The following is a 23,668-nucleotide window of genomic DNA, read 5'->3' on the forward strand; positions in this document are numbered from 1 at the left end:
CTAGACTCCTTGGTGAAGGAAACCAGGAGCTCCAATAATTGGATCCTACGTGTCTATTCAAACGCAAATCCTTATGTAGCAGTGATAAAACTTTTAAAACTTCCATTTCAAAACATTAAACATAAACGCTAAACGTTATATCAATGATGTAATTTAGAAGGAAGAAAACAAATTTTTTCACCTTATAAATAGCTGTGTCAATAACCTTTTGAATCAAATTCAGGATTATCTCCTTCAAAAGGAACACTAGTAAACCATTATAGGATAGTGTCCAAATCTTGGGCTCTATAGCCAGATGAACTGGGTTCAAATTTTCCCCGAGCAGTATACTAGTTGTTGACCTTAGACAGGTTTTGAAACTTCTCTGTGTATCAGCGTCCCCTCTTGGGTGACTCATTAATAGTACATACCTCATGGGATTTTGTGAGGCTTAAAGGATATAAAAGATGCAAAGTGCTTAGAATACGTGCTTGACAAACATAAATACCCAGTGATAGTTAGTTAACTTCATTGTTCTCACTAATATCTTGGTTTTGTTATAACTTTACTTATGGGTATTCTAGTCTTTGATAAATTTTGATATTACTAGACACTCTTGATTTGTGAGAGAAGGCAAAATTTTCTATTCATAAGAGGAAAAATCACTCATTAAGTGTGTGATATATTTATTTTATGCCACCTTCAACTTGTTGGCTTTCCACACACATGACAATCTACAGGCCTCCCCTAGAGAAATACGAATTGGGATTTGATTTAAAAACAAACCAACTGATACTAAACGCTAAATCTTTCAATGCTGCCTCCGGACATGGAGCAAAGACCTATTCCCACCTTTCATCTGGGGGCCAAGAAAGACACAGTGTGGCATTGCTCCAAACTGGACAGAAAAAAACGCTCAGTTCATGTTGATTAAAGCTATGGGTTTGAGGGTAAATACCAAATTTAAACCTAGCTTCCTTTTACCTCACATCTCACAGTCAGTCCTGACATCTGATTCTGTGCACTTGGCTTTGGTGTATGGTGTTTCCAGGGCCTCTGCAGCTTTTCAAAACATGGGCTCGTTTAATCTAATCATCGGTGGGAGCAGAGTCACATGCAGATCAACATAACCAGAGAACCGCAGAGAATCACTCCAACTGAAGCAAAACATATGCAGCCATACTGTTGTGTCTCGACCACTTCCTAAGCCTCCAGCTGAATATTTGGCCCTGACACTTTGCCTGATTTTAGCTTAGGAAGCATTTTGGAGACTTTCATGGTGGAGAGATTCACTTAGCACATTTTATAATTAACTACTCTAAGGTTAAGCTTCGGCCTGTTTGCAAATTATGGATTTCATTAGTCTAAATAAAATCAGATTGCTCCCCCTAGCACATTAGAAGCTGGCCTAACATCAGTAAAATTATTATGTTGGAGAGCCATGTGTACAGCAGGTGAAATCTTTATTATTGAAAGCTGATAATAAAAGTTTGACAAGTTAAAAATATAAACTCCAAATGTAAACTTACATTCACTTGAAACTTGCTACAGTTCACATTTGCATTGTAAAAATTCTTACCTCCACCCAAGGTCCAGGGATGGGGGACTGCGTTCTTGATAGTTTCAAACAACTTTCTTAAACGTCCTAACAATTAACTCAGTGTTGACGTGCCCCTAACATAGCAAGATGGCAGGCAATTTGTTACTGTCTAGGCAGAGTCTAGACGCATAAAACTCTATTTTCCAGAAGCCTGTATTGACATCAGTTGACTATGCATCTCCAGAATCTAGCTCTTTTTTTGGAAAGAACTAGCAGGAAAAGAGAAGTGCTCCCGTTTACACGTGGCACGTGAAGAGTCACTTTTCAGAACTGTTTATTTAAGTCACTTCATTATGACTTTAACATCATGGATAGAAAACGTACAAGATAAGGACTTCAGGCTTGCCTCTCTTTATTGACATTTTACATAATTCTCAATGTAGGGGCATTTTTTGATGAAGGGAGTAAAAGAACAAAAAAAACTTTTTATTCAACTATAATGACTTTGTATTTTAAACCACTATGTACAGAAAGAGGAAGCAGTGAGTGGGACATTCCATGTGAAATGGAATTTAAATCTGTTAATAAAAGTATTAATCAAATATATCATTTCACTTCTTATAGAAGAAATAAAGTAGAAAGATCATGGGAACATGATCTTTCCAGGAAATTTCCAGGAAAACATGAAATTTCCAGGAAGGATCCTGGAAATTTTCTCCACAGCTTATGTTTTGAGCACAGGAATGTATTTACACTGTATGCATGAAGCAAATTGCTCATTTTGGAATGGACTGAAGCGAATTCAAAACACTCCGGCAAAACCGAGGTTTCACAACGTCAGTTTATCACCATATGTAGCCTGGATATGTAACCTCCAAATTTGTAAAGTAGTAAATGTCTAATAAAAGGGAAGTGAGGAAATTACATAAGAAGAACAGAGTAGAATTAGAATCCAGAGCATAGTTAATTCAAGCTGATGGCTTCAAGCAACAATCTAAAAATAAAGCGCTAGAAACAGAATAGCAAGCTGCACTACCCAAGATCACACTGGCTGCAGAAGCAAAGCTCTGTAATTGTATACAGATGATTAGGAAATATTTTGTAAGGTTATCTTTACAATTTTTAAGGCTTATACTTTATGACACATGTTCACAATATTTAGGCGAAAAGTGAAATTAAAGAAAAATAAAGCAATTAGAAAACAAAGTGAATGAAAGCCAGATCCCTTTATAAAAGGGAAATTAAATCCATATCCCCCTATTCCCAGACCTTAAATTTCTCAGATTAGGGCACATGTAATGCAAAAAGGGAAATTAAGTAGGCACTGTTTGATTGGAGAATGAATTACAGAGAATTCTAAAGAAGTAAATAGAAATGATCCAAACAAGAAATTAAAGGGAACGCAGAGCATAGTCAGACATCAAAGAGTTAGGTATGATTTTTTTTTGCAAAGAAACCCACATTTCTCCCACGTTGTTCTCTTATAAAACTATGTCCACTATTCTTGTATTATTAAGAAATACCGTATGCTAACACACATATATGGAATTTAAGAAAAAAAATGTCATGACAAACCTAGGGGTGAAACAGGAATAAAGACACAGACTTACTAGAGAATGGACTTGAGGCTATGGGGAGGGGGAAGGGTAAACGGTGACAAAGCGAGAGAGAGGCATGGACATATATACACTACCAAACGTAAGGTAGATAGCTAGTGGGAAGCAGCCGCATAGCACAGGGAGATCAGCTCGGTGCTTTGTGACCGCCTGGAGGGGTGGGATAGGGAGGGTGGGAGGGAGGGAGACGCAAGCGGGAAGAGATATGGGAACATATGTATATATATAACTGATTCGTTTTGTTGTGAAGCTGAAACTAACATACCATTGTAAAGCAATTATACTCCAATAAAGATGTTAAAATGAAAAAAAAAAAAAGAAAAGTTCTTATTGTACATATACAGTTTTAATAAAATGTTCTCATTAGCAACTGGCTTCCTACCTCTCTGACTGCTGCCTGCCTGCATAACCTCTTGGTTTAGGAACTCAGGAGGGCTGGGAAAGATGATGCTGGAAGGTTCTTCATTCCAGTCCAGTTGCCTTGGGGATCAATGCAGCCTCAAAGAAGCTGCATTTACTGCCACAGTGGTTTCTTTACAAAGAAACCAGAGGCTGTCAATGTGTAAAAATGGATCACTAGAGGATTGAAGGAACAGCCCTTCCTTCATGGAATCTGTAATCTCTTTTTCACAAGGTCAGGATTTAGGGCTCATGATCTCATGGGCGGTCGATGCCACAATTCCACTCTGTTGCTTCTTTCTTTCTTCTTTTTTTTTTTTTATTGGAGTAAAATTGCTTTACAATGTTGTGTTAAGTTTCTGCCGTACAATGAAACGAATCAGCTCTATGTATACCTATATCCCCTCCCTCTTGGACCTCCCTCCTCCCAAATTCCCCGCCCCCCCCCCCACATGTAGGTCACCACAGGGCACAGAGCTGAACTCCCTGTGCCATATAGCAGGTTCCCACGAGCTAGCTATTTTACATGTGGTAGTGTATTTATGTCAAACCTAATCTCCCAATTCATCCAACCTTCCGCTTCCCCACCTGTGTCCACAAGTCTGTTCTCTACGTCTACGTCTCTATTCCTGCCCTGCAAATATGTTCATCTGTACCATTTTTCTAGATTCCACATATATGCATTAATATATGATATTTGTTTTTCTCTTTCTGGCTTACTTCACTCTATATGACAGATTCTAGGTCCATCCGCATCACTACAAATGACCCAATTTTGTTCCTTTTTATGGCTGAGTAATATTCCATTGTATATATATACCACGTATTCTTTATGCATTCATCTATAGTTGGACACTTAGGTTGTTTCCATGTCCTGGCTATTATAAATAATGCTGCAATGAACATTGGGGTACATGTGTCCTTTTTGACCTACCTCCCAGAGTAATGAAAATAAAAACAAAAATAAACAAATGGGACTTAATTAAACTTAAAAGCTTTTTCACAGCAAAGGAAACCATAAACAAGACAAAAGGACAACCCTCAGAATGGGAGAAAATATTTGCAAATGAATCAACAGACAAAGGATTAATCTCTAAAATATACAAACAACTCATGGAGTTCAATATCAAAAAAACAAACAACCCAATTAAAAAATGAGTGGAAGACCTAAGTAGACATTTCCCCAAAGAAGACATACAGATGGCCAAGAGGCACATGAGAAGATGCTCAACATCACTAATCATTAGAGAAATGCAAATCAAAACTACAATGAGGTATCACCTCACACCGGTCAGAATGGTCATCACCAGAAAATCTACAAACAGCAAATGCTGGAGAGAGTGTGGAGAAAAGGAAACCCTTTTGTACCGTTGGTGGGAATGTAAATTGATACAGCCACTATGGAGAACAGTATAGAGGTTCCTTAAAAAACTAAAAATAGAACTACCATACGACCCAGCAATCCCACTACTGGGCATATACCCTGAGAAAACCATAATTCAAAAGGACACATGTACCCCAATATTCACTGCAGCACTGTTGCTTATTTCTCATCATTCCTCTACTCAGTGTGAGATGAACTAACCTCTACCTACCCAGGGCTTAGAACTTTTCTTATGGAACTTCTCTCACTCTGAATAATGGTGATTAATTACTGGTGTACTTTTTAAATCGTCTCTGTGTCACTACAATGCTCTTGAGTATTTGAACTAATTCTTCTTAGCTTTGCTGCAAAATCAGAATATTGCCTTGGGTGGCTCTTGTGTTTCTCCCACTTATTCGTGCACATACAGAGATATGTAATAAATATCAATGAAGGATCAATGTTAGGCTGTATTTTTTATCAGTGAGTTTAATAGGCATGAATAAGAGAGAGGTGAAGACATAATCCCAGCCCCAAAGCTCAAATGGCATTTGTGTTTTTAAAACACTTGCAGACATACCAGGTCTTCTAGTGCAGCCACCAGAGAGCCATGCCTCATTCATTATTAGTTCACTTTCTAGGGAAGAAATGGAGACTCATTGTCTGAATCTCTTTCCTGAGATAAAAGAGACCATGGAGACAGAGCTGGGATTCCATCTTGAAGCTAAAGATGCTCAATTAATAAAGTATTAAATTGAATTGTTATCAGTGATGCTATTGGACAGTTATTTACATTAAGATGTTATGTTTGTGTTTTTTTGCTTAGATGGTAGGAAGAGTGTCAGTTAAGAGCATTAAGATCATGACTAATACATGTGAACTGGCATTTAAGTGCTGATTTCTATTTTACTGCTCCAATATACTGACTTATACAGTTACACTTTTGATGTGAAGTTATTTTAAGTCCCAAAAGAAAACATAGCAGCCAAAAATCAACACATTGTGAAATGTTCTTTGCCTATTAAAATAATGGGAAAAAAGTTTAATTTCTATTTTAAAATTATGGTTTTAGCTTAAGAAAACAATCTGCTTAATAAAATACAGCAAAAAAAGTACAATAACTATCAAGCCATACTTTGCCTCCAAAAAGATAATGCTAAAATGTGACACATTAAAAAGTAAATGAACTACCGCGGAGCGGCTAGGCCCGTGAGCCACGGCCGCTGAGCCTGTGCGTCCGGAGCCTGTGCTCCGCAACGGGAGAGGCCACAGCAGTGAGAGGCCCACGTACCGCAAAAAAAAATTTAAAAAAAAGTAAATGAACTAGTTAATTAAAAAGATAAACAGAAGTGTATATGGATATAAATAACAGCTGGTATCTGTAACTTACCCAACTTGGTCCCTGAAATAATTCAATGAAATAGGCATTATTATGCCTATATTTCAGATATGAAAAGTGAAGCTTAGAGACTTTAAATAATCAGACCAGCATGACACAGGTAGAAAGTACTTTAGCAAGAACTGAGCCCAGATGGGTATAATTCTAACATTTAATCCTAAGTACTAAATTAACTTCTTATATACCTAGTAGCTAGGTCAATTATTAGGAAACACATATTCCTAATTGCTGGGATATTTTTCATATTTAACTCAGTCCTAAATTTCTAGTTTTAGGATTTAGATGAGTTTCTTAATGTCACCAGGTAAGTGACATTTTAAAACCAACCCTGGTAACTGTTAGGTTTTGTTTCATTTGCTTTGCTATTAAAAACAAGACAGGAATGTTGTCCATAATCTATTGATTACCTTCTCCAGGAGCTGACTGTTATCACTCACAGTGGAATAAAACCTGATGAATTTCTGTGTAAACTGATTAGCCCTGGATGAATCAATAGAGTAACTTCTAAGGCAAACATCTCTGCATTCCACTGTCAACTGTGACAAATTTTGTCTGAGTCCTTTATGCATGCTTCAAAAGACAGTAGCACTAGCGAATTTCTCTTAAACTTTTAAATGGCACTGACAGAAAGGAAATAACTTCTGTGTATGCCTGACTTTGTTTTCCTTCCCTCTTATTAGTTAACCCTAAAAGTACAAATATAAACAAATGTAATCCCCAATGCTGCATCTGAACCAGGAGAAATCTGGAATTAATTGCCAAGTATTTTGGTTCCTGTTGCAGCCGTTACAAGTGTTTGATTTGGCCAGGGAAGAGAAAAGACACTGCATACCAATTTCGTGAGCCACGGTGAAGGCTGCATGGAGACCATCATCTTCAATCACAGCACAGCTGCGTTCGGGAGAACATATGGTCCCAACGTCTGCCATTCCCAGGGTGTCACATGAGTGATGCCCACATAAATCCTGCCCAGGAGAAAGAAAGAAATCATTAAAATCAATTTACATCCAGAAGGAGCCACCTTGTAGAGCCACTTGCTCACTCCAAATGTCAACACTGGGATATGTTTATGGTATCACCTGCTCAGCTCTGGAAACCTTCCAAAGACAAACTAATAGCATTGACTCTTCTAAGCTTCTCTGGGTCCCAGAAGCACAGAAGGGACTCAATTACATTTTAAAAGATGTCATAAGATTGTGGCTTGTCCATTACAATAGCAGTCGCAGCCTTAACAAAGCTGTACTGTGTATATGCAGGCACATATGCCATGGATCACTTTCACATACAGTCACGCTTAGGAAAGCCTTAATATTCTGACCTAAATTCCTGCTAAATTTATTAGAAGCCAAGTCTAATAATTTGTTTTCCATCACAGGGGCAAATTGCAATCACCTATTTATGGCAGAATATAAATTTCCCAGTAATTTGGGTAAGAAACTAAATTTTAATCTATAAGGGTAATTCCTCAAAAGATCATCTCTTAATTGCCAAATTGAGTTGTAATTTCATAGGTTGTGTCTTCAGAAATGTATACACTCTTTCCCACAGTGTTTAATGTAGTGTTTTTCAACCTGATCAATTCTCAGAAAATATATGTAATATACTGTATTTATATAAATGAGCATACATGTTCTCCTGGAGAGAAATTACATAGCTTTTAAGAGATTCTCAAAGGGGAACATGATCACACCTCGCTAATGGTTAATATGATCAAATTAGATGAAAGAGACATCAACAAGACAATTTTAAATTACGAAGCATATAGAGAAAATATAAGCCAAATTTTTTGACATGATAGATTTGTAATGATAAGCTTTCCATTAAGTGCTATTTGAGTATTAATGGACATTAGACTTTCTTGTATTTGACTCCTGTTTTCAATGAAAATTAATTGACAGTATATATATTTCTATCCAAAGCAAAAGCCATAAGAGAATAACTGCAGAAGAATTTTAAAAAAATATTAATTACTGTGAAAAATGACTATTTACTAGTTGAAATAAGTGTTCTCTCTGTTGCAGTTATTATCTTTGTATCTCCAACTACCACAATGCCTGACTTATAATAGTAACTCAACAAACATTTGCTTAATTGAGGTGAATTCTGACATATAGTCAGATGCAATGTAGATCTCACATAATTTTATTTTTTACTTTTTTTTTTTGATGACATGGAGCTAATATTTTTATTCTCCCAGTACAAAGAGAAAAGATGGTTATCCTATACAGATTTTTGCCTTACTGAACATTGTCACATACCTTTAATATGCTGTATGCTAGCAAGACCTCAACAGACTGCAGGAAGCCAGCACGAGATATTACTACTACATAACTAATGCCGCCTAGTCAATGTCAACACACTCTTCTAACTTTTCTCTGCATAAAAAGCTGCATAAAAGTCCAGTTAAGGTGAATAATATTTAAAAGGTATACCCTACGATCTCCCTAGTACATTTTCAGGTCCTTATTGTGTTCCGTATATTATGAGATCCCAGCTGTGATGAATTGCACTGTGGCCGCCATATTATTATAGCTGCAGACAGTAGAAATCTCAGCCAAGTAGCCTTGGTGAATCCAGTCACCAAACCAACAATAGCCTCCCAATGTCTCCTGGGTATCCTCATATGTCATCCATGGGATCTCAAATTACAGCTGTTGAGAACAAATTAGTAGTTTTTAAAATTGAAATTGGAACACTCTTTTGCATAACAATCAGCCTTTGAGATAATTATATAGTACAATACATGTTTTAATCCATTTTTCCCCCAGTCATTTTAGTAGCTTTAAGACCAAAGGCCCAGGTCATGGTTTACGTGAACTACTGGACACTGTGGGTTATTTCTGCACATGCATATTTTTTTAAACCGTGTTTTATGTTTATCTTCACAATTTGGGGTTCAAATAACAAAAGCGAAGAATTGTTTCCCCTTCTTACTTCATTAATAAGCTCGGATGAACAGCCACAGCTAATGGAAATGGCCCTCTTGTTCTGAATAGAGTTTAATGTGGATTCTTAATCTCTCTCTGTTTACTGCTAATCAATTGCTCATTAGAGCCCATCAAACCTCCTTGTCATCCTTGAATTGCATTAAATGCATTTGGCCCTTTGCCATGGAAATTTGTACGTGACAAAATAATGAACAGAAGAAGTTATTTTTTTAATCACACTGATTAAACCCTTGACTGCATAGCCACAGACTATATTTCTGTAACTGTAATTATGTAAACTGGCAACCTTTCCACTTCACTCATGCAATTTCAAACCGTGGCAGCTCAGTTATGGTTTCTTCCTCAAGTTATACAACGAATGCCTGTATTTCTTTGGGAGGCAATGTTCACTCCATTGCATTAAAACTCAACTTGTGCATCAAATTATTAAGAATACAGCACATCACATTCATGTCTATTTTCTGATGGTGATTTATAACAACATTTACAGGTGCAAACCTTATTTGAAATTTATAGAATTTTTTTTTTTTTTTTTAATTCAGAGAAAGGGTAAAGACACCATTGGGGCAATAGCATTTATCTATCTGTCTGTCTGTCTGTCTCTCCGTCTGTCCACCCATCCATCTATCTTCCAAATCTGGAAGCAGGGGATACTAAAGAAATGTAAATCACATACAGTAGCCACATAAGAGGCAAACAAAATAAAAGTGCTCTCAAGAATTCTTCTGCTTAGTCAGTGTAAATCTGAAGAGAAGTTATATCTCTGCTATGTTAAAGATGGTTCTTTTTATGCAGGATTGATATCTTATCATGATATTGATATCGTGTAGACAACAATGCAATGGAAGATTTAATAAAATGTAAGGGTTGCAAGAGCATGCAGAGATTTAACTGGTGGGTTTGTGGTGCGGTCCTGGCCAGAAGCCAGGACTGGGACATTGTACCTAAAATAGAGCCGAGATAGTCAGCAAGCCCAACGAAGACTTGACAGGGTGGTCACTGACATGGTGACTAAGGGTGGTCATTTAGAGGATCATGAATATGGCCGTATCTGTGACTTATCGTGAAGTTTAGGAGGACTCACAGTACATCAGACCTATTCTTGTGGATGGAGTGGGGTCGGGGAGGGAGCCAGCAAAGTCTGCTACCTTGAGAAGCAGGTGCCCAGAAGCTAATACAACTTGGAAAATCCCAGTGGTTGGTACTGGGTGGGGAAAATGAACTAAGCCAATGTGAGTGTGCAAAGTGGAAGGCATAACAGGAGACGCAGGATTTCTAGTCTTGATGGGAGATTGGTCTCTCAGGCAGCATAAATGCGCTGAGGGAAGGAAGGAAACGTGAAGGCTGATAAGAGCAGATATCATCACAGCTGTGGTAACGGCAGCCAAAATGAAGGCAGGGTACCTTGTATGGGGGAATCTGGAGTTAAATAGCAGCATCTTCCATTTCTGCAGATATTACCCCCTGGTAAGGACAAACTCAGAGCTCAAGGGAAGGGCAGAGAAGAGGGTTTAACTAGCCTCAGGTATCTACCTATCTGTCTAACAGATTCCTAGTGAAGAGGGATTTAGGGCTACCTAAACAGCAGCCCCCAATAGCAGAGATCTTGATTTGGACCTCAGCAGAAACTACATTAATAGGGTCTGTTAGGCCAACCATGACAATGACCCATGTTCTGCAGTCTCTGTCCATGCTTCTGGATACAACTAGGTAACACAAAAAACATGGAGCTCTGCTGGATTAGGGACCAAGGGATCCAGGTACACTTATTCCTAAAACAATTATTGTGTGTCCACAACCTGCCAGACACTGTGTGAAGTGCTGACAGTGTGGTGAATAAATACAATAAGATCTGATCCTGACCCTTAAGAAACGTCATGATCTAGTGAGCAAAACAAGACATGTCAAGAAGGAAGCAGATTGAACAGGTTGCTGAGGGAGTTCAGAAGAGGAATTGCCAAGCTCTCCTTGGGGGAATCAATAAAGGTGTTTCAAAGGAGCTCACTGGATCTTGAGGGATGAAAAGGAGTCTGACAGTGTTAGAAGAAGGGTATTCAAAAAAGGAAAGACTCGTGAATATATCAGGGGTGGGAAAAGGCAGGGTCTGTTTTGGAAATGACAACATGTTTCTTGTGGCTGGAGTACAGGATAGAACTGGTGGAGGATGAACAGGGGAAGCTGGAAAGGTAGCCTGGGCCCGGAGTTCCAAGATAGGGAACTTATCCTGGTAAAGATGAGATAAGAAGAAGAGAAAGGAAAGATGGAGCACATTGGAGATTGAGGGGAATAGATGCTCAGAAGAGTCGTCGTTCTGGAGAATGGAGATGGAAGCTGATAAGAGACAGTGATGCTTTAAATTCAACTATATTAATTAGATTCATTGCGTGAATTATTTATATGCTTTGAGACTACTTTCCTTCATCAATAGCATTAGGAACTTGGACCAGGTGGTTTATGGGTTTGTTCCAGCTACACACATGTTGAGATTAAGGGAAAACACTTCAATTAATAGATGGAGAAATTAAAGCTCAGGGGTCATTAGTGTCCAAAATCAGAAGCTTGAGACTGGTGGAGCTGCAATTCAAACCTATATCTAAACACTCCAATTCCTGAACTTACTTCACCAAGGTGCAGTTAAATCATCACCTGTGTTTCCCCCGACATTACTCTTATCTTTTACATTCATAATCTCTACTTGGTCAAGCAAATTCCTTGGTTGTAACAAATAACACAGTCTTTCTCTCTGTGGTATATCTGGTGAAACTCAATAATCTAGAGGCACAGAAAAATACAAAATGCACTGAGAAAGAAATTCCAGAAAGCAAGAAACTGGAAGTGATGGATAAGAAACCTGGTGACATCATTAACTTGCCTGTCTCTCACCTGCCGCATCAGATCAGTCACTGTAAGTCACTGACTCCATCTACCAAATGCCTCATGTAGATGTCCTCTCTTTCTTGTTCCTTCCATTGTTCCCTCCTGCCTGGACTATCACCTAAGGCTTCTAAATGGTCCTTTCATCTCCTGTGACTTCCCTACCTATATGCTGCAGCCAATTACATTCTAGAACCCAGATCTTATAGGATTCCTCCATTCCTGCAAAACTTAAAAGGCATGCCAACCTCAGCCTGGCATTTAAAACCTTGCACAATGCAACCCAGGCTTCCTTGCCAGCTTTAACTGCACCTTTATGATCCATTATGTCCACTATTTCCTGCATATCTCCCCAACTTTTTTGGCCCAAACTTTAGCCCCAATATTCCTCCTGCTAGAAGGGATTAATTTACTCAAATCCACTTCTTTTTAACACTTATTGACTCGACCCCTGCCTCTCTATTTCTAATGCCACTGCTTTAGTTTAGACCATCTTGAGTCTCTCCTTGAAGATTACCGAAATAGTCTGTGAAGCCTCCCGCAGGCTCTAGCCCAACTACTTAGGCCAGAAGGCTCATTCAAGAACACCCCTCTGATCACTGCTGCTTTCCTTCTGATGCTCTTTCCGTAGACTCCCACTGAATTTAATTTACAATTTAAACTCTTTATGCTACCGACTGAATCGTGTTCCCTGCCACTGTCTAAATTCATGTATTGAAGCCTTAATCCCCAACGTGACTATATTTGGAGATTGGGTCTATCAGGAGGTAATTAAGGTAAAATTAAATCATAAGGATGGGGCCCTGATCTAATAGGATCAGTGTCCTTTTAAGAAGAGATGCCAGAAAACTCTCTCTTACCCCTGCCCCCTCAAACACACCATGTAAGCACAAAGTGAGAAGGAACAGTCTACAAGCCAGGAAGAGAGTGCTCACCAGAAAGCAAATAGGCTGAAACCTAGATCTTGAACTTCCCAGCCTCCAGAATTGAGAAAGTAAGTTTCTGTTGTCTATGGAGTTTTGCGATGGTAGCCCAAGAAGACTAATACACATGGAATAGAATTTCTTCTATAAGCTGGTTGTTATCATCTTCTCTAGACTAACCTATCACCTTTCCACTCTCATACCATCTGTCCTATCATACCTAAACCCCTATATTTCCCAGAATTACCATGCTGCCTCTGGGCCACTGCACTGTTAGTTTGGTGTGTCTGCAATGCCTATTTCCTCCTTATAGATCTGGTTAATTCTCCTCTTTCTTCCAAATTGAACTCAGATGGGTTAGGCTACCTTCTAATGTACTTCCATGACATTTAATGACCACATTTATTACAAAAGTCATCACACTGTATAACAATTATTCATTTCCTTGTCTGTTTCCTAGAATAGGTTCTTCGGAAAGGGGCTACTTTTCAAACCTCTTCATCCCTCTTTGCCTATTAGAAACATATTGAATGTTTGAATAAATTTGCTGTAATATTTTTATTTTAGAGACCACTAGACAGGACGAACTTCCCTCTCAGCCACCTGTCAGCTGTTACTCTGAGAAGTTTATCTCTGTTTCTCTTTGTATGAATGTCCTTATCTGTCAACTTATGATAATGTCACTATGGTTGTAGACCGCTGAAAGGATTAATTATAAAATGGTTTACGACTATGGATAGCATCTTATGAAATGTTCAATAAAAGGTGGTTGAATCCAAATCAAATCTGCCCATCCTTCGAGGACCAATTCAATTCTACATTTACAATGAAGCCTATATAAAGATACAGAGGCAGAATTGATTCTTCCTTCCTTTTTCCTTTCTAAGCCTTTGTTTATAGCTTAGTTACAGCATTTATTAGCGTTTTCCTAACATTAGCTGATTTATGCATATATCTGCTTCCTCTCCCCTTGTGATAAGCTGGGCTGGGCAGGGACCAGGTATTTTCCATCTCGCTGCTTTCAGCTCCCTAAATGAGTGTCTCACACTTAGGAGATGCCCAGAGGCAGGTGCTGAAAGTGAGGAAGACAATATGTCCTGTGTGCTGTGGTTTACTGTCTCTCATATAATAGACTTCAGATTTTACGTAATATTCTTCACAATTAATTTAGATATAATTTACTTACAACATTATATTAGTTTCAGGTGTAAAACATAATGATTCAATATATGTATATATCGCAACCTGATCACCACAGTAAGTCTAGTTAACATCCATCACACACAGAGTTACAATTTTTTTTCTGGTGATGCAAACTTTTAAGACCTACTCTCAGAAATTTTCAATTCACAATTTATTATTATTATTATTTATTTATTTATTTTTTTGCAGTACACGGGCCTCTCACTGCTGTGGCCTCTCCCGTTGCGGAGCACAGGCTCCGGATGCGCAGGCCCAGCGGCCATGGCTCACGGGCTCAGCCTCTCCGCGGCATGTGGGATCTTCCCGGACTGGGGCACGATCCTGTGTCCCCTGCATCGGCAGGTGGACCCTCAACCACTGTGCCACCAGGGAAGCCCCACAATTTATTTTTAAAATGTCAACTTGAGCTGCTGAATCTGCTCCCAGTCTTCCCATTTCTTAGACATTTAGCCTTCTATTGGTTAGAATTGACCTATCAGCTATGATTCCTTGATAAGGGCTTGCTTTTGAATTTAAATGGGATTTGAACTCAAATATGTGATTGAAATAGTCGATTCAGTCTACAAGCAAATAAGAAAAAGCACATCTGTTTCCTTCTTCCAAGCTTCCAGTCTTCCTCTAGGGCCCCCTATTGTCATAACCTTGCAAGGAGCCAGCTGTTAATTCTGGGTGGAGTCCCCACCACAGCATTATAAGGCAGAACACAGATTAGGAGTTTGGGATTGACATGTACACACTGCTATATTTAAAATACATAACCAATAGGGACCTACTGTATAGCACAGGGAACTCTGTTCAGTACTCTGTAATGGCCTAAATGGGAAAAGAATTTGAAAAACAATAGATACATGTATATGTATAACTGAATCACTTTGCTATACACCTGAAACTAACACAACATTGTTAATCAACTATACTCCAATATAAAATAAAAAAAAAGGCAGAATATAGAAGTGAGGTGTTAGTTGACACACAATTGCCTGTTAACTGGCACACTGATGATTAATGAAAATGAATGAACCTTTTCTATTATATAGTCTCGTAGCTGGTTCAGTTTCAATCCAATGCTTTCAAGCCATGAAAAAGTAAAGCTTTCATTAAGCTTTGTTGTGCAGGGGTGAGGGAATGTTAAACAGACGAGGTCGGGCTTGTTCAGGGTGGTATGGTCACAGACAGGAAATGTTAAACAATTTCCCACTTTTTTTCCTCAAGCAGGTAGGTGTTTTGTTTCTAAAGGAGAGTGCATCATCTCCAAAATGGATTTAGAAGTGTGCCTTTAAGGAAACTATCTTAAAAGAAAAGAGGAAGCCAGGAACCAGAAAAGGATTCTGGAAAGCAAACATAAATCCTGGGGAGATCAGATTTCTACTGTTTGATGGTAGAAGTGGTATGAATTCCAGCGTAAGTGCCACTCTGGAATGAAAATGGCTCCTCTTGCAAAAAAGTGACTGGTGCTATATTTCCCTAATTAGGACAGCGCCTTGTGCTGAGGTACAGTCCTGACAGTGAAGCCTGTTAGTTTGATAAATGAATTACTAGCACTATTCTGCTGATTCCTAGACATAATGCTCAAGGTGCCCTCAGCTAGTCAACATGGGTGGAAAACATATCCTCACACATTTGCTTCATGCCTGAAAAACAAGTAATTTAGGAGAAGACATCTGGATACAGAATTTGAACAGTGCTCAGAGCCCATCAAAACATGGATTTCATGGCTTGGCGTCTGGCTGCTAAGCAACGTACCTCTTACATTCAAAACAGAGATGTAAAAGTAGATCCTGGTGCCAACTCCGGGTATTTCTCATTGAAAAAAAAATAGCCATGAAAGTTTTTCTTTAGGTCCCAGATATCTGATTTCCATGAAACTGAAGATCTCAGATCATTTCTCCTCTAGCTCTCTTGGTTTCCACATTCTGAAGTATTAGGCAGAGATTAACATTATATTTTAAAGTACTCTCGAATGCTACATGAGTCTTGTAATATTTTCCTCAGCCCCCTAATTAATTGCACTTTTAAAATTAGGTGCATATATTCATAATAATATGCTCTTCAAATATTTGGTTCTCATCAAGTTAGATGTATATACCAGAGGGCCAACCACAAACTAAATGAGATTTACTTTACTAAAAGTATGCTTCTGCTTGGCAAGGAGGCCAGGGAGGGCCCATGTAAAATATTTTCCATGTGTAGACTAGTTTGAAAAATGAATGTTCTTATAATACTTATTAAAATTAAGATAGATGTTAACTTATTTCCCCCTTGCTTTATCTATTTAAAGGAACTGATATATTTCAAAGCTTGGAAAATAGGAATCGTTAACTACCCAAACAAAAAACAAATCCAGAAAAAGCAACAGACAGGTCATTTTGAATCACTGACTAGTTTTCCTTTTTTTTCTAAGAAGCAATTAGGAAAATTATGGGGCAGGAAATAGGGAGTATTGGGGTCTTCTATTAATGTTTATGGAATGTGCATTTTTATTCCAAAATGAAAGTGAACCATGAAAATGTTCAAAGTGAACACTTTGCAGTAGTATGCCTACAAAAGTATTTTTTCTTCAGTCTTTAGAGAACTTCCTTCCATAAACTCTCTGAAGCCTCCTTCTTGGCAGCCCCTAGTGATGTAGCAAAGCAAGAAATCCAGACATGGAAAGTTGTGAACCAAAAAAAGAAAGAAAGAAAAAAAAAAGACTTGGAAACCAAATAAAAAAGGGATAGTTTTACAGGAGAACTTCACTTCATATGGAAGGCTACAAAAATGAATGTTCTTCCGTTTTAAAGATTAATGTTGTGCAGAAAAATTAAAGGATGGTTTCCAGGAGATCACTTCATGAAGAGAAAGGTTTTCCATTGTACAAAGCACTGTGCGTTGCCCACTTCTCCCTAAACTGCTGCCCTCCGGCATCTTTATTTACATATGGTTTACATCTGTGTCCACCCTGTGAACCACAAGTGTTTCTCCACTCCAAATTTATCAACACTTTTCCTTCATACCAGAGGTGCCTTAGTAAAAATAGGAGAATTAGGTGGTGGAGCTATGTGATTCTGAAACCTCCTGCAAGCCATCATTGAATTTCCTGTCCTAGTTCTGGTTGCTCCCTTTGCACCATGATTTTGCATAATATTTCAAAGCTTCTAATCCTTCTCTCTATCCTGGATGGATCTCAAACACTTAAAGAATGAGCTTTCAAAGTCCATTCTTACCAGGCATGTGAAAGCATGACTCAAACCCGCCAATCAGAGTACAGCTATGAAAACTGAGGCTCAAAGCTCTGAGCAAAACAAGCTCAAAACCAGTCCAGACTCTGTATCTGAATGTCACACTTTTGTGGCGCTCTACATAGATATTGTGTTCCTCCCAGAACCTCTGGGCCTATAAAGATCAGTATTTTTCCCCTTCCTGTAACCCCCTTCCTTAAAAGAGGGAAATCCTGGGAAAACATTCCTTCATGTCTTGACTCTTTGCCCAGATCTTTCCGCACTGGGGCTTCAGAAACATTCATCCAAAACCCAAACATGCAAGCTGGATGTGACCCTTGACTGGCAGCTGTGGAGGACGGAGCAGTTCTTGCCATGCATTGGAGGACTAGGCAAAGGAGTTGCTAAGGAACCTCAGAAGATTGGGTTTCTATATCCTCCTGGCCATCCCCAATCCCTTCCATCCAAGGAAGCAAGATTCCCCAAGCTGGGTATGTAAGAACTCCATTAGGAAGCCAGACTGGAAAACAAGTCCTTCCTTTGGAAAGCCTTCCCTTGACTTATGTCTTGAAAGGGGTTCAAGTAAGAAGGTATGGACGTTTACAAAGGAAGATGGTGGGTAAAAGTGACTACAGTGAATGAATCATCAGCCCTTGCCATTAGGTTAGACAAAGTTATATCTTTGGGTTCACTGGAAAGTAGATGATCCCTGATTCCAAAGACAAACTTGCTTTCCCCCTTTTCTCATTTAACGACGCACATTTCCCCAAGCATTCTAGCTCCATTTTACCATATTTACGCATCTATGACTGCGTATCTCAGACTGGAGACATCCTGTCTGTTGGACTGATTGTGTGAGCAGGTCTTGGTCATTTAAGGCTTGAATTGCTCCGGCTCTATCCCGAATACGGGAGCAGATCTGGAGGCTGGCTGGGTTTCCTGCAAGAAGCAGGGAAGCAAACCCATGGGGGCAGGCGGTTTGTGGGAGAAACAAGGCTGTCAACAAGGCTGTCCCGTTGACCTACCTCCGTACTCCGGGGCTTGAACCACTCCCCCAGGCGGGACCTACCTCCCGAGTAAACAGGATGGCCGCGTCGTAGTGTTCCTCGTGGTCAGCCCCCAGCTGGTTGTGCTGGTGCTGCCATTTGCAAAAGTTCTTGAGCGTGGCGGCCGCGTTCTTGCTCACTTCCAGGCTCTTGTCTTTGTCGCCCAGCACCACCACCTTCACCACGACCAGGCGGATGTGGTTCTCGATGCTGGCGTGACTGTACAGCTTGTTGGCGATGGAGGCCAGGGTCAGGAGGTAATGCTGCAGGCCCTGGCCGTACATCCGCGCCATGGACGCGTCGGCCACCAGGAGCAGCTCCACCTGGCGGGCCCGGGAGACGGAGCGGCGCCGCCGCCGCCTCCACCACGTCTGTGGTCTCTGACTCCCATCGGACGAGGGAGCTGACTGGTCCGGGAGCTGCAGGGCCAGCGCCCAGCGTCGGTCCGGGCTGCTGTGCGCCGGGGGGCGCTCACGGGGCCCTGGCGGGGACGTGGGGGTCTCGCAGCTGGTGCGAGGCGGCAGGGCCTCAAAGCTGAAGCCCTCGCGGGTGTAGACGTGCAGGACCCGCGCGGACCCGTCCCCGTACACGCGCCCGGCCTCCGCCTCCGCCCAGGGCGCGCGCAGCAGCGGCTTCAGGGTGTAGCGCGCGTGCTTGACCGCGAAGAAGCCGTCGAGACCACCGCAGAGGTCAAAGACAGCCAGAGAGCGGGGGCTGCCGTCCACCGTACCCCGGTAGAAGCAGTGGCCCCGGTGGCGCCGGGTCGCGTTCGGCCCGCCTCCTGCGGGCACAAAGCCAGCGGCGCCCACCGAACCATCCCGCTCTAGGTCCAGGAGGAACCTCCGGCCGCCCGCGTAGATCAGGTAGCCCACCTTGCCGCCGCCCGAGTAGAGCTGGTCGATGTTCTGCACAAGCCCGTGGCTCCTGCGCTGCGGCGCCAGGGGGTGAGGGTGCCCGGGAGGCTCGGCCGGCTCCTGCGCCTCCTCCCCCTGCCGCCGGCTGGGCTGGGCGGCCGCCGCAGCAGCCCGAGGCTGCCCGGCTTTATCCTGGGCAGGTGCCGCGGCGGGGCCGGCCGCGACCGGGGGCAGGCGGAGCGCGCACAGCAGCAGGGACGCCCACCCGAGCAGCATAGTGCGCTGCCCGCGGGGAGGGGCTGCGCGACGGGGACTTTATGGGGGTTTGTTATTCGCTCTGGAAGTTACCGGGGCGGGAGGTGGGGACACACATACACTTGCTTGCAAGGTTGAGTCAAGTGTCGGAGGGAGGGGGACCCGGCAGCAGCGCCAGCCTGTCCCGGCCGCGATGCCAGCGTGCGAACTTTTCTTTGTTGGTTTGGAAAATGTTTGGATTCGTGCTCCCGAAAGAGGATTAAAAAAAAGAATAAAAGAAAAAAAAAAAGAAAAGAAAAAAGAAAAGAAAAGAAAAAGAAGCCGGGTTGTGGAGAAAATGGGAAAAAACCCAATCCAACCCCAGCCAGGATTGGGGCACCGAGAAAAGTAAGGAAGGTGCCGCGCACCAGGCGGGCAACTGGTGCGTGCTGCCTCCAGCCCCCTTGCTGCTCGGGACCCGCCGGCAGCAGGGGTTCCAAGCTCCGGAGCCCGCTTCCTTTCTTATTTTGTGGGTTTCCTTGACTCTACTGGAACCGGGAGGAAGGGAAGAAAGAGAAGAAAAAAAGCCATAAAAATTAACAGAAAATTAACAGAAAAACAGAAATGCAAGGGGCGGCCTGCGGCGAGCCAGCGAAGCTGCGCGTCCGTGTCCCTTCTGATGCAGTGTCTTCCTGCCCGCCGTCATCCCCAGTCGGCCGCTGCGAGCGCGGAGAGCAGCGCGAGCGCTGTGAAGATGCGAGGAGGTGGAACAATGAATTTATAGCGGCATGCCATCCTGCAATGGCAATTTCAACAATTCGTCACTGCAAGCTGCCTCTTAAAGGGAGAGCTTCCCCCACCACTCCCACCCTTCCTGGTCCGCGCCTAATCAGATGGGGGAGGGCGGGCCTGGGGGGTGATCGAGGAAAGGGCGACAGCGGAGGAGGAAGGGACCCGGTGAGGTGGAAGGAGGGTGGGGGAGGGAGCAAGGGCGAGGGGGAGAAAAGTATTTGAGTAAGAAAAACAGAAGATTTCTTTGGCCTCATTTAAAGCCACAGCGGCTGGGGTTTGTCTGATATTTCACAACCAATCGGGGTTGGCTAACCTCGGCTTACCTCATCTCCTGACGGGGTGTTTTGGTATGTTTTTAAAGTTACTGAGACGTTTCAAGTCTCTCTCTGCCCCCTTTTCTCCTGCTTTTCTTTCCCTCGGTAGGAAATTCCTGCAGCACGTTTTTGCATGTGCACGCCGGTGCGCTCTGGCCTCGTAGACCTTGCAACCGCATCCATCAGCCAAGGGCTTTCAGCTTCCCGTGCGCCCCCTCGCCCCGCTCTCCTGGTACCGGTTTCCTCCCTCCGCATCCCTCGGACTCTTCGCTCTCGTTCTTGGATGCACGCTAGGTTCGGTCTTCGGGTGACTAACTTTTCCGAGCCACCAGCAGAGTGGCCGTGCAGGCGGAGAGCCGCGGGCGCTTCCTGGCGCGTCTCTGCGCCCCGAGGGCTGCGTGCCCCCGGGACAGGGCCGCGGGAGGCCTGGGAACTCCGCGCCTTTGTGTGCGAGCCGCGGGCTCCCCGCTTCCTCAAGCGCGCCTTTCATCCTCGCCCACGATCTTTCACTTAATCCCGGATGACTGGAACTTCCTTTGCTTTGCTTTAAGAAGGCAAGGGCGGGAGGGGGGGAGAGTTAACTCTTGAAGGGAATTGCGCTCATTTTTTTTTTCTCCCCATAAGATTAGGAAAAAAAAAAAAAATGTGCCCACACTTTTCTTTTATTCCTTCGTCTAAAATGATATTTAAATGATAAATACCCATATATGTATTTATTTCTCCTAAAACAACCACCACCACCCTTGGCCCTGACCTACTATCATTCTCAGAAATTCCTTTTAGGTGAAAAAGAAGACTTTTGGGGGGAGGAAGGGCGCAGGTTGGTGTTTATTAGTATCTGAGTGGTATTGTTACTGCTACTTGGTTTCTCTCTCCTCTTTCTTTCCTCAAATTATCAACTCTAGTAGAAAAGAAGGAAAATCCGACTTTCTAACCACTACTGATAATGGTTAGAAGGTCTACCGTAGGGACAAGAGTACCTTCCTTCCCCATTATTCCAAGACGAATTAATGAATACATCAGTGAAAAATGAATCTGCTATATAGTTAGCACATTTCTGTCTTTCTATCTTTGTTTAATTCACAGAGATGCATGCCAAGGATAGCAGGGGCACCTCTGTGCACTCCAAGCTGCTGGTGGTTTTTGTATCTTTGTTAAGAGATCTGATGACTATTTCAGGGAATCGGGAGGGTCCTGAACTGGCTTGAGGTCCTCCGAGTAGCAGCGATGAACCCGGGAATCCCAGAGCTGCCCAGCAGTGATGCCCATTGCCCTGTGCCTGGAGCACCCTCTGGAGTCACCTGGAAGGAGGGGTGAGCGTGTTTTGAGAGTTAGTTCTCACTTATAAATGAACTGATCATTGGGGTTTCTGGACCACCCAGTAACTTCTAGTGGATTCTGAAATACCTCAGGATCTGGGAGGAAGTTCTATTGCTGAAGGCCATTGCCTTTTAATTCCACGACCCCTCAGTCTCTCAGTGGTCAGCTGTCCAAGACCAATACTACCAGTTGAATATTCTGAGGAACCAGAGACATTCAGAAACAGGAAATAAAGGAGAACCTAGTTCCTGAAGTCTTCCTGTTCCCCCAGTAGCCTTCAAGTTTGTACTGGCCATTCTCTCTTCAGGGGTCATTGCCTGTGCCTTTAGATAGGATTTGTTATTGTTATTATTACCAATTTCAGTAAAAAGTAGCCCAATATTCGTCACTAAATACCATCTCTAAAACAACTTGGATTCATTAATTTTAATCCTTTCATCATTGTTAATCTCAAAGGATCCTTTTGATAGAGAAGCAGATGGCAGTGGTGTAAATTAATTAATTATAATTATTTGAATTCACAGATTTCATAGTTAGCATTTAAAGAAATTCCAAATGAATTTTCTTCTTAGTGAATGAACATCTTTCTCCTCTCTCAGAAACACTGCATTTCTCACATGAATAATGCCTCTGAATTTTATGCCTTCAATTTTAATTACATAATGATATTTGTACTCAGGTAGATTATTCAAAATTTTAGAAGTATGTTGAAGAACAAGATAGATACAGATAAAGCTCCAAACGTGAATATCAAGTACTAAATATAAATATAACCACATATTCACAAGGACAGGAACTAATACAGCTTATAAATTTAATGAGTAAATTCTTACATATTCAGAACATTTCTAATTGGATATAAGCTTTTTCTTTTTCTGTGAAAGTGACTTGGGCACTTTAGGAAGTTCATTTGGTAACACTTTAAAAATATTACCCTTGTGGATTAGGATGAATATTCCACAAATGTTCCAGAAAAATTAATGTCTGTCAGTCCAATAATATACTTTGCGCTGGCTAAAAGTAGCCCGTGTTTTTATTTTCTTTTTAAAGAAGAAAAAGAACATGTATGAGGAATCATGTTTAGGGGGACAATTTGCTACTTCGTTATTTCATTATTCCAAGTGACAGTGTTACTTGTGCATATTTAATGAGAAGTTCCCACTGCATTTCTAGAGTATATGACCACACCTGATGTGTAATTTTACATTTCCCCAAAGGAAGAGAGACTTTCTACTCCAGAATGTTACAAATTGGAAATTATTTTAGAGATTATTATCTAAGAGTTGAGACCAAAGTGAGTTGCCTGGGAGTCAAAAGTCCACTAGTGGCCAGCTCTCCTGCAACCTAAATTCCTTCCCCCTGATTTGATGGGCAATCCACAACCTCTCTTAAAATCCACCCAGTGTAACAAATGTCTGTCGAGGTCCCACTGCAAAGTGCTCTGGAGGTTCTCTGGAGACATATGAAAATGAATAAGTCATGATTAATGTTCAAAGATGCTGACAGTTCAGAGATGGAGCCAACTGTACCAAGAGATACTTGGAATGCAAACTGGAAAATGCAAATAGGGGAAAAAAGCAAGAGAACAACTTCTGCAGGTGCTTTGAGCTGTGTATTTCCAGTACAGCTTCATTCCATAGGATGTGTATATTCTTGTAAGTAGTATT

The 23,668-nt window shown here is 41.6% G+C and overlaps 1 protein-coding gene across 1 annotated transcript in view; it reads right to left on the reverse strand.

Moving 5' to 3' along the window:
- Positions 1-20,254, reverse strand: part of ADAMTS5 (ADAM metallopeptidase with thrombospondin type 1 motif 5) — a 50,359-nt gene extending 30,105 nt beyond the window's left edge. Inside the window, exons 1-2 of the mRNA XM_004264487.4 lie at positions 18,511-20,254; positions 7,129-7,261 (exon numbers count right to left, since the gene is read on the reverse strand). Of these exons, the coding sequence (XP_004264535.1) occupies positions 7,129-7,261; positions 18,511-19,617 (1,240 nt within the window). The 5' untranslated portion in view covers positions 19,618-20,254. The remainder of the gene's footprint in view (positions 1-7,128; positions 7,262-18,510) is intronic.
- Between the last annotated feature and the right edge of the window lie 3,414 nt (positions 20,255-23,668).

This window comes from Orcinus orca, chromosome 5, assembly GCF_937001465.1.
Source record: "Orcinus orca chromosome 5, mOrcOrc1.1, whole genome shotgun sequence".
Taxonomy (NCBI): Eukaryota; Metazoa; Chordata; class Mammalia; order Artiodactyla; family Delphinidae; genus Orcinus; species Orcinus orca.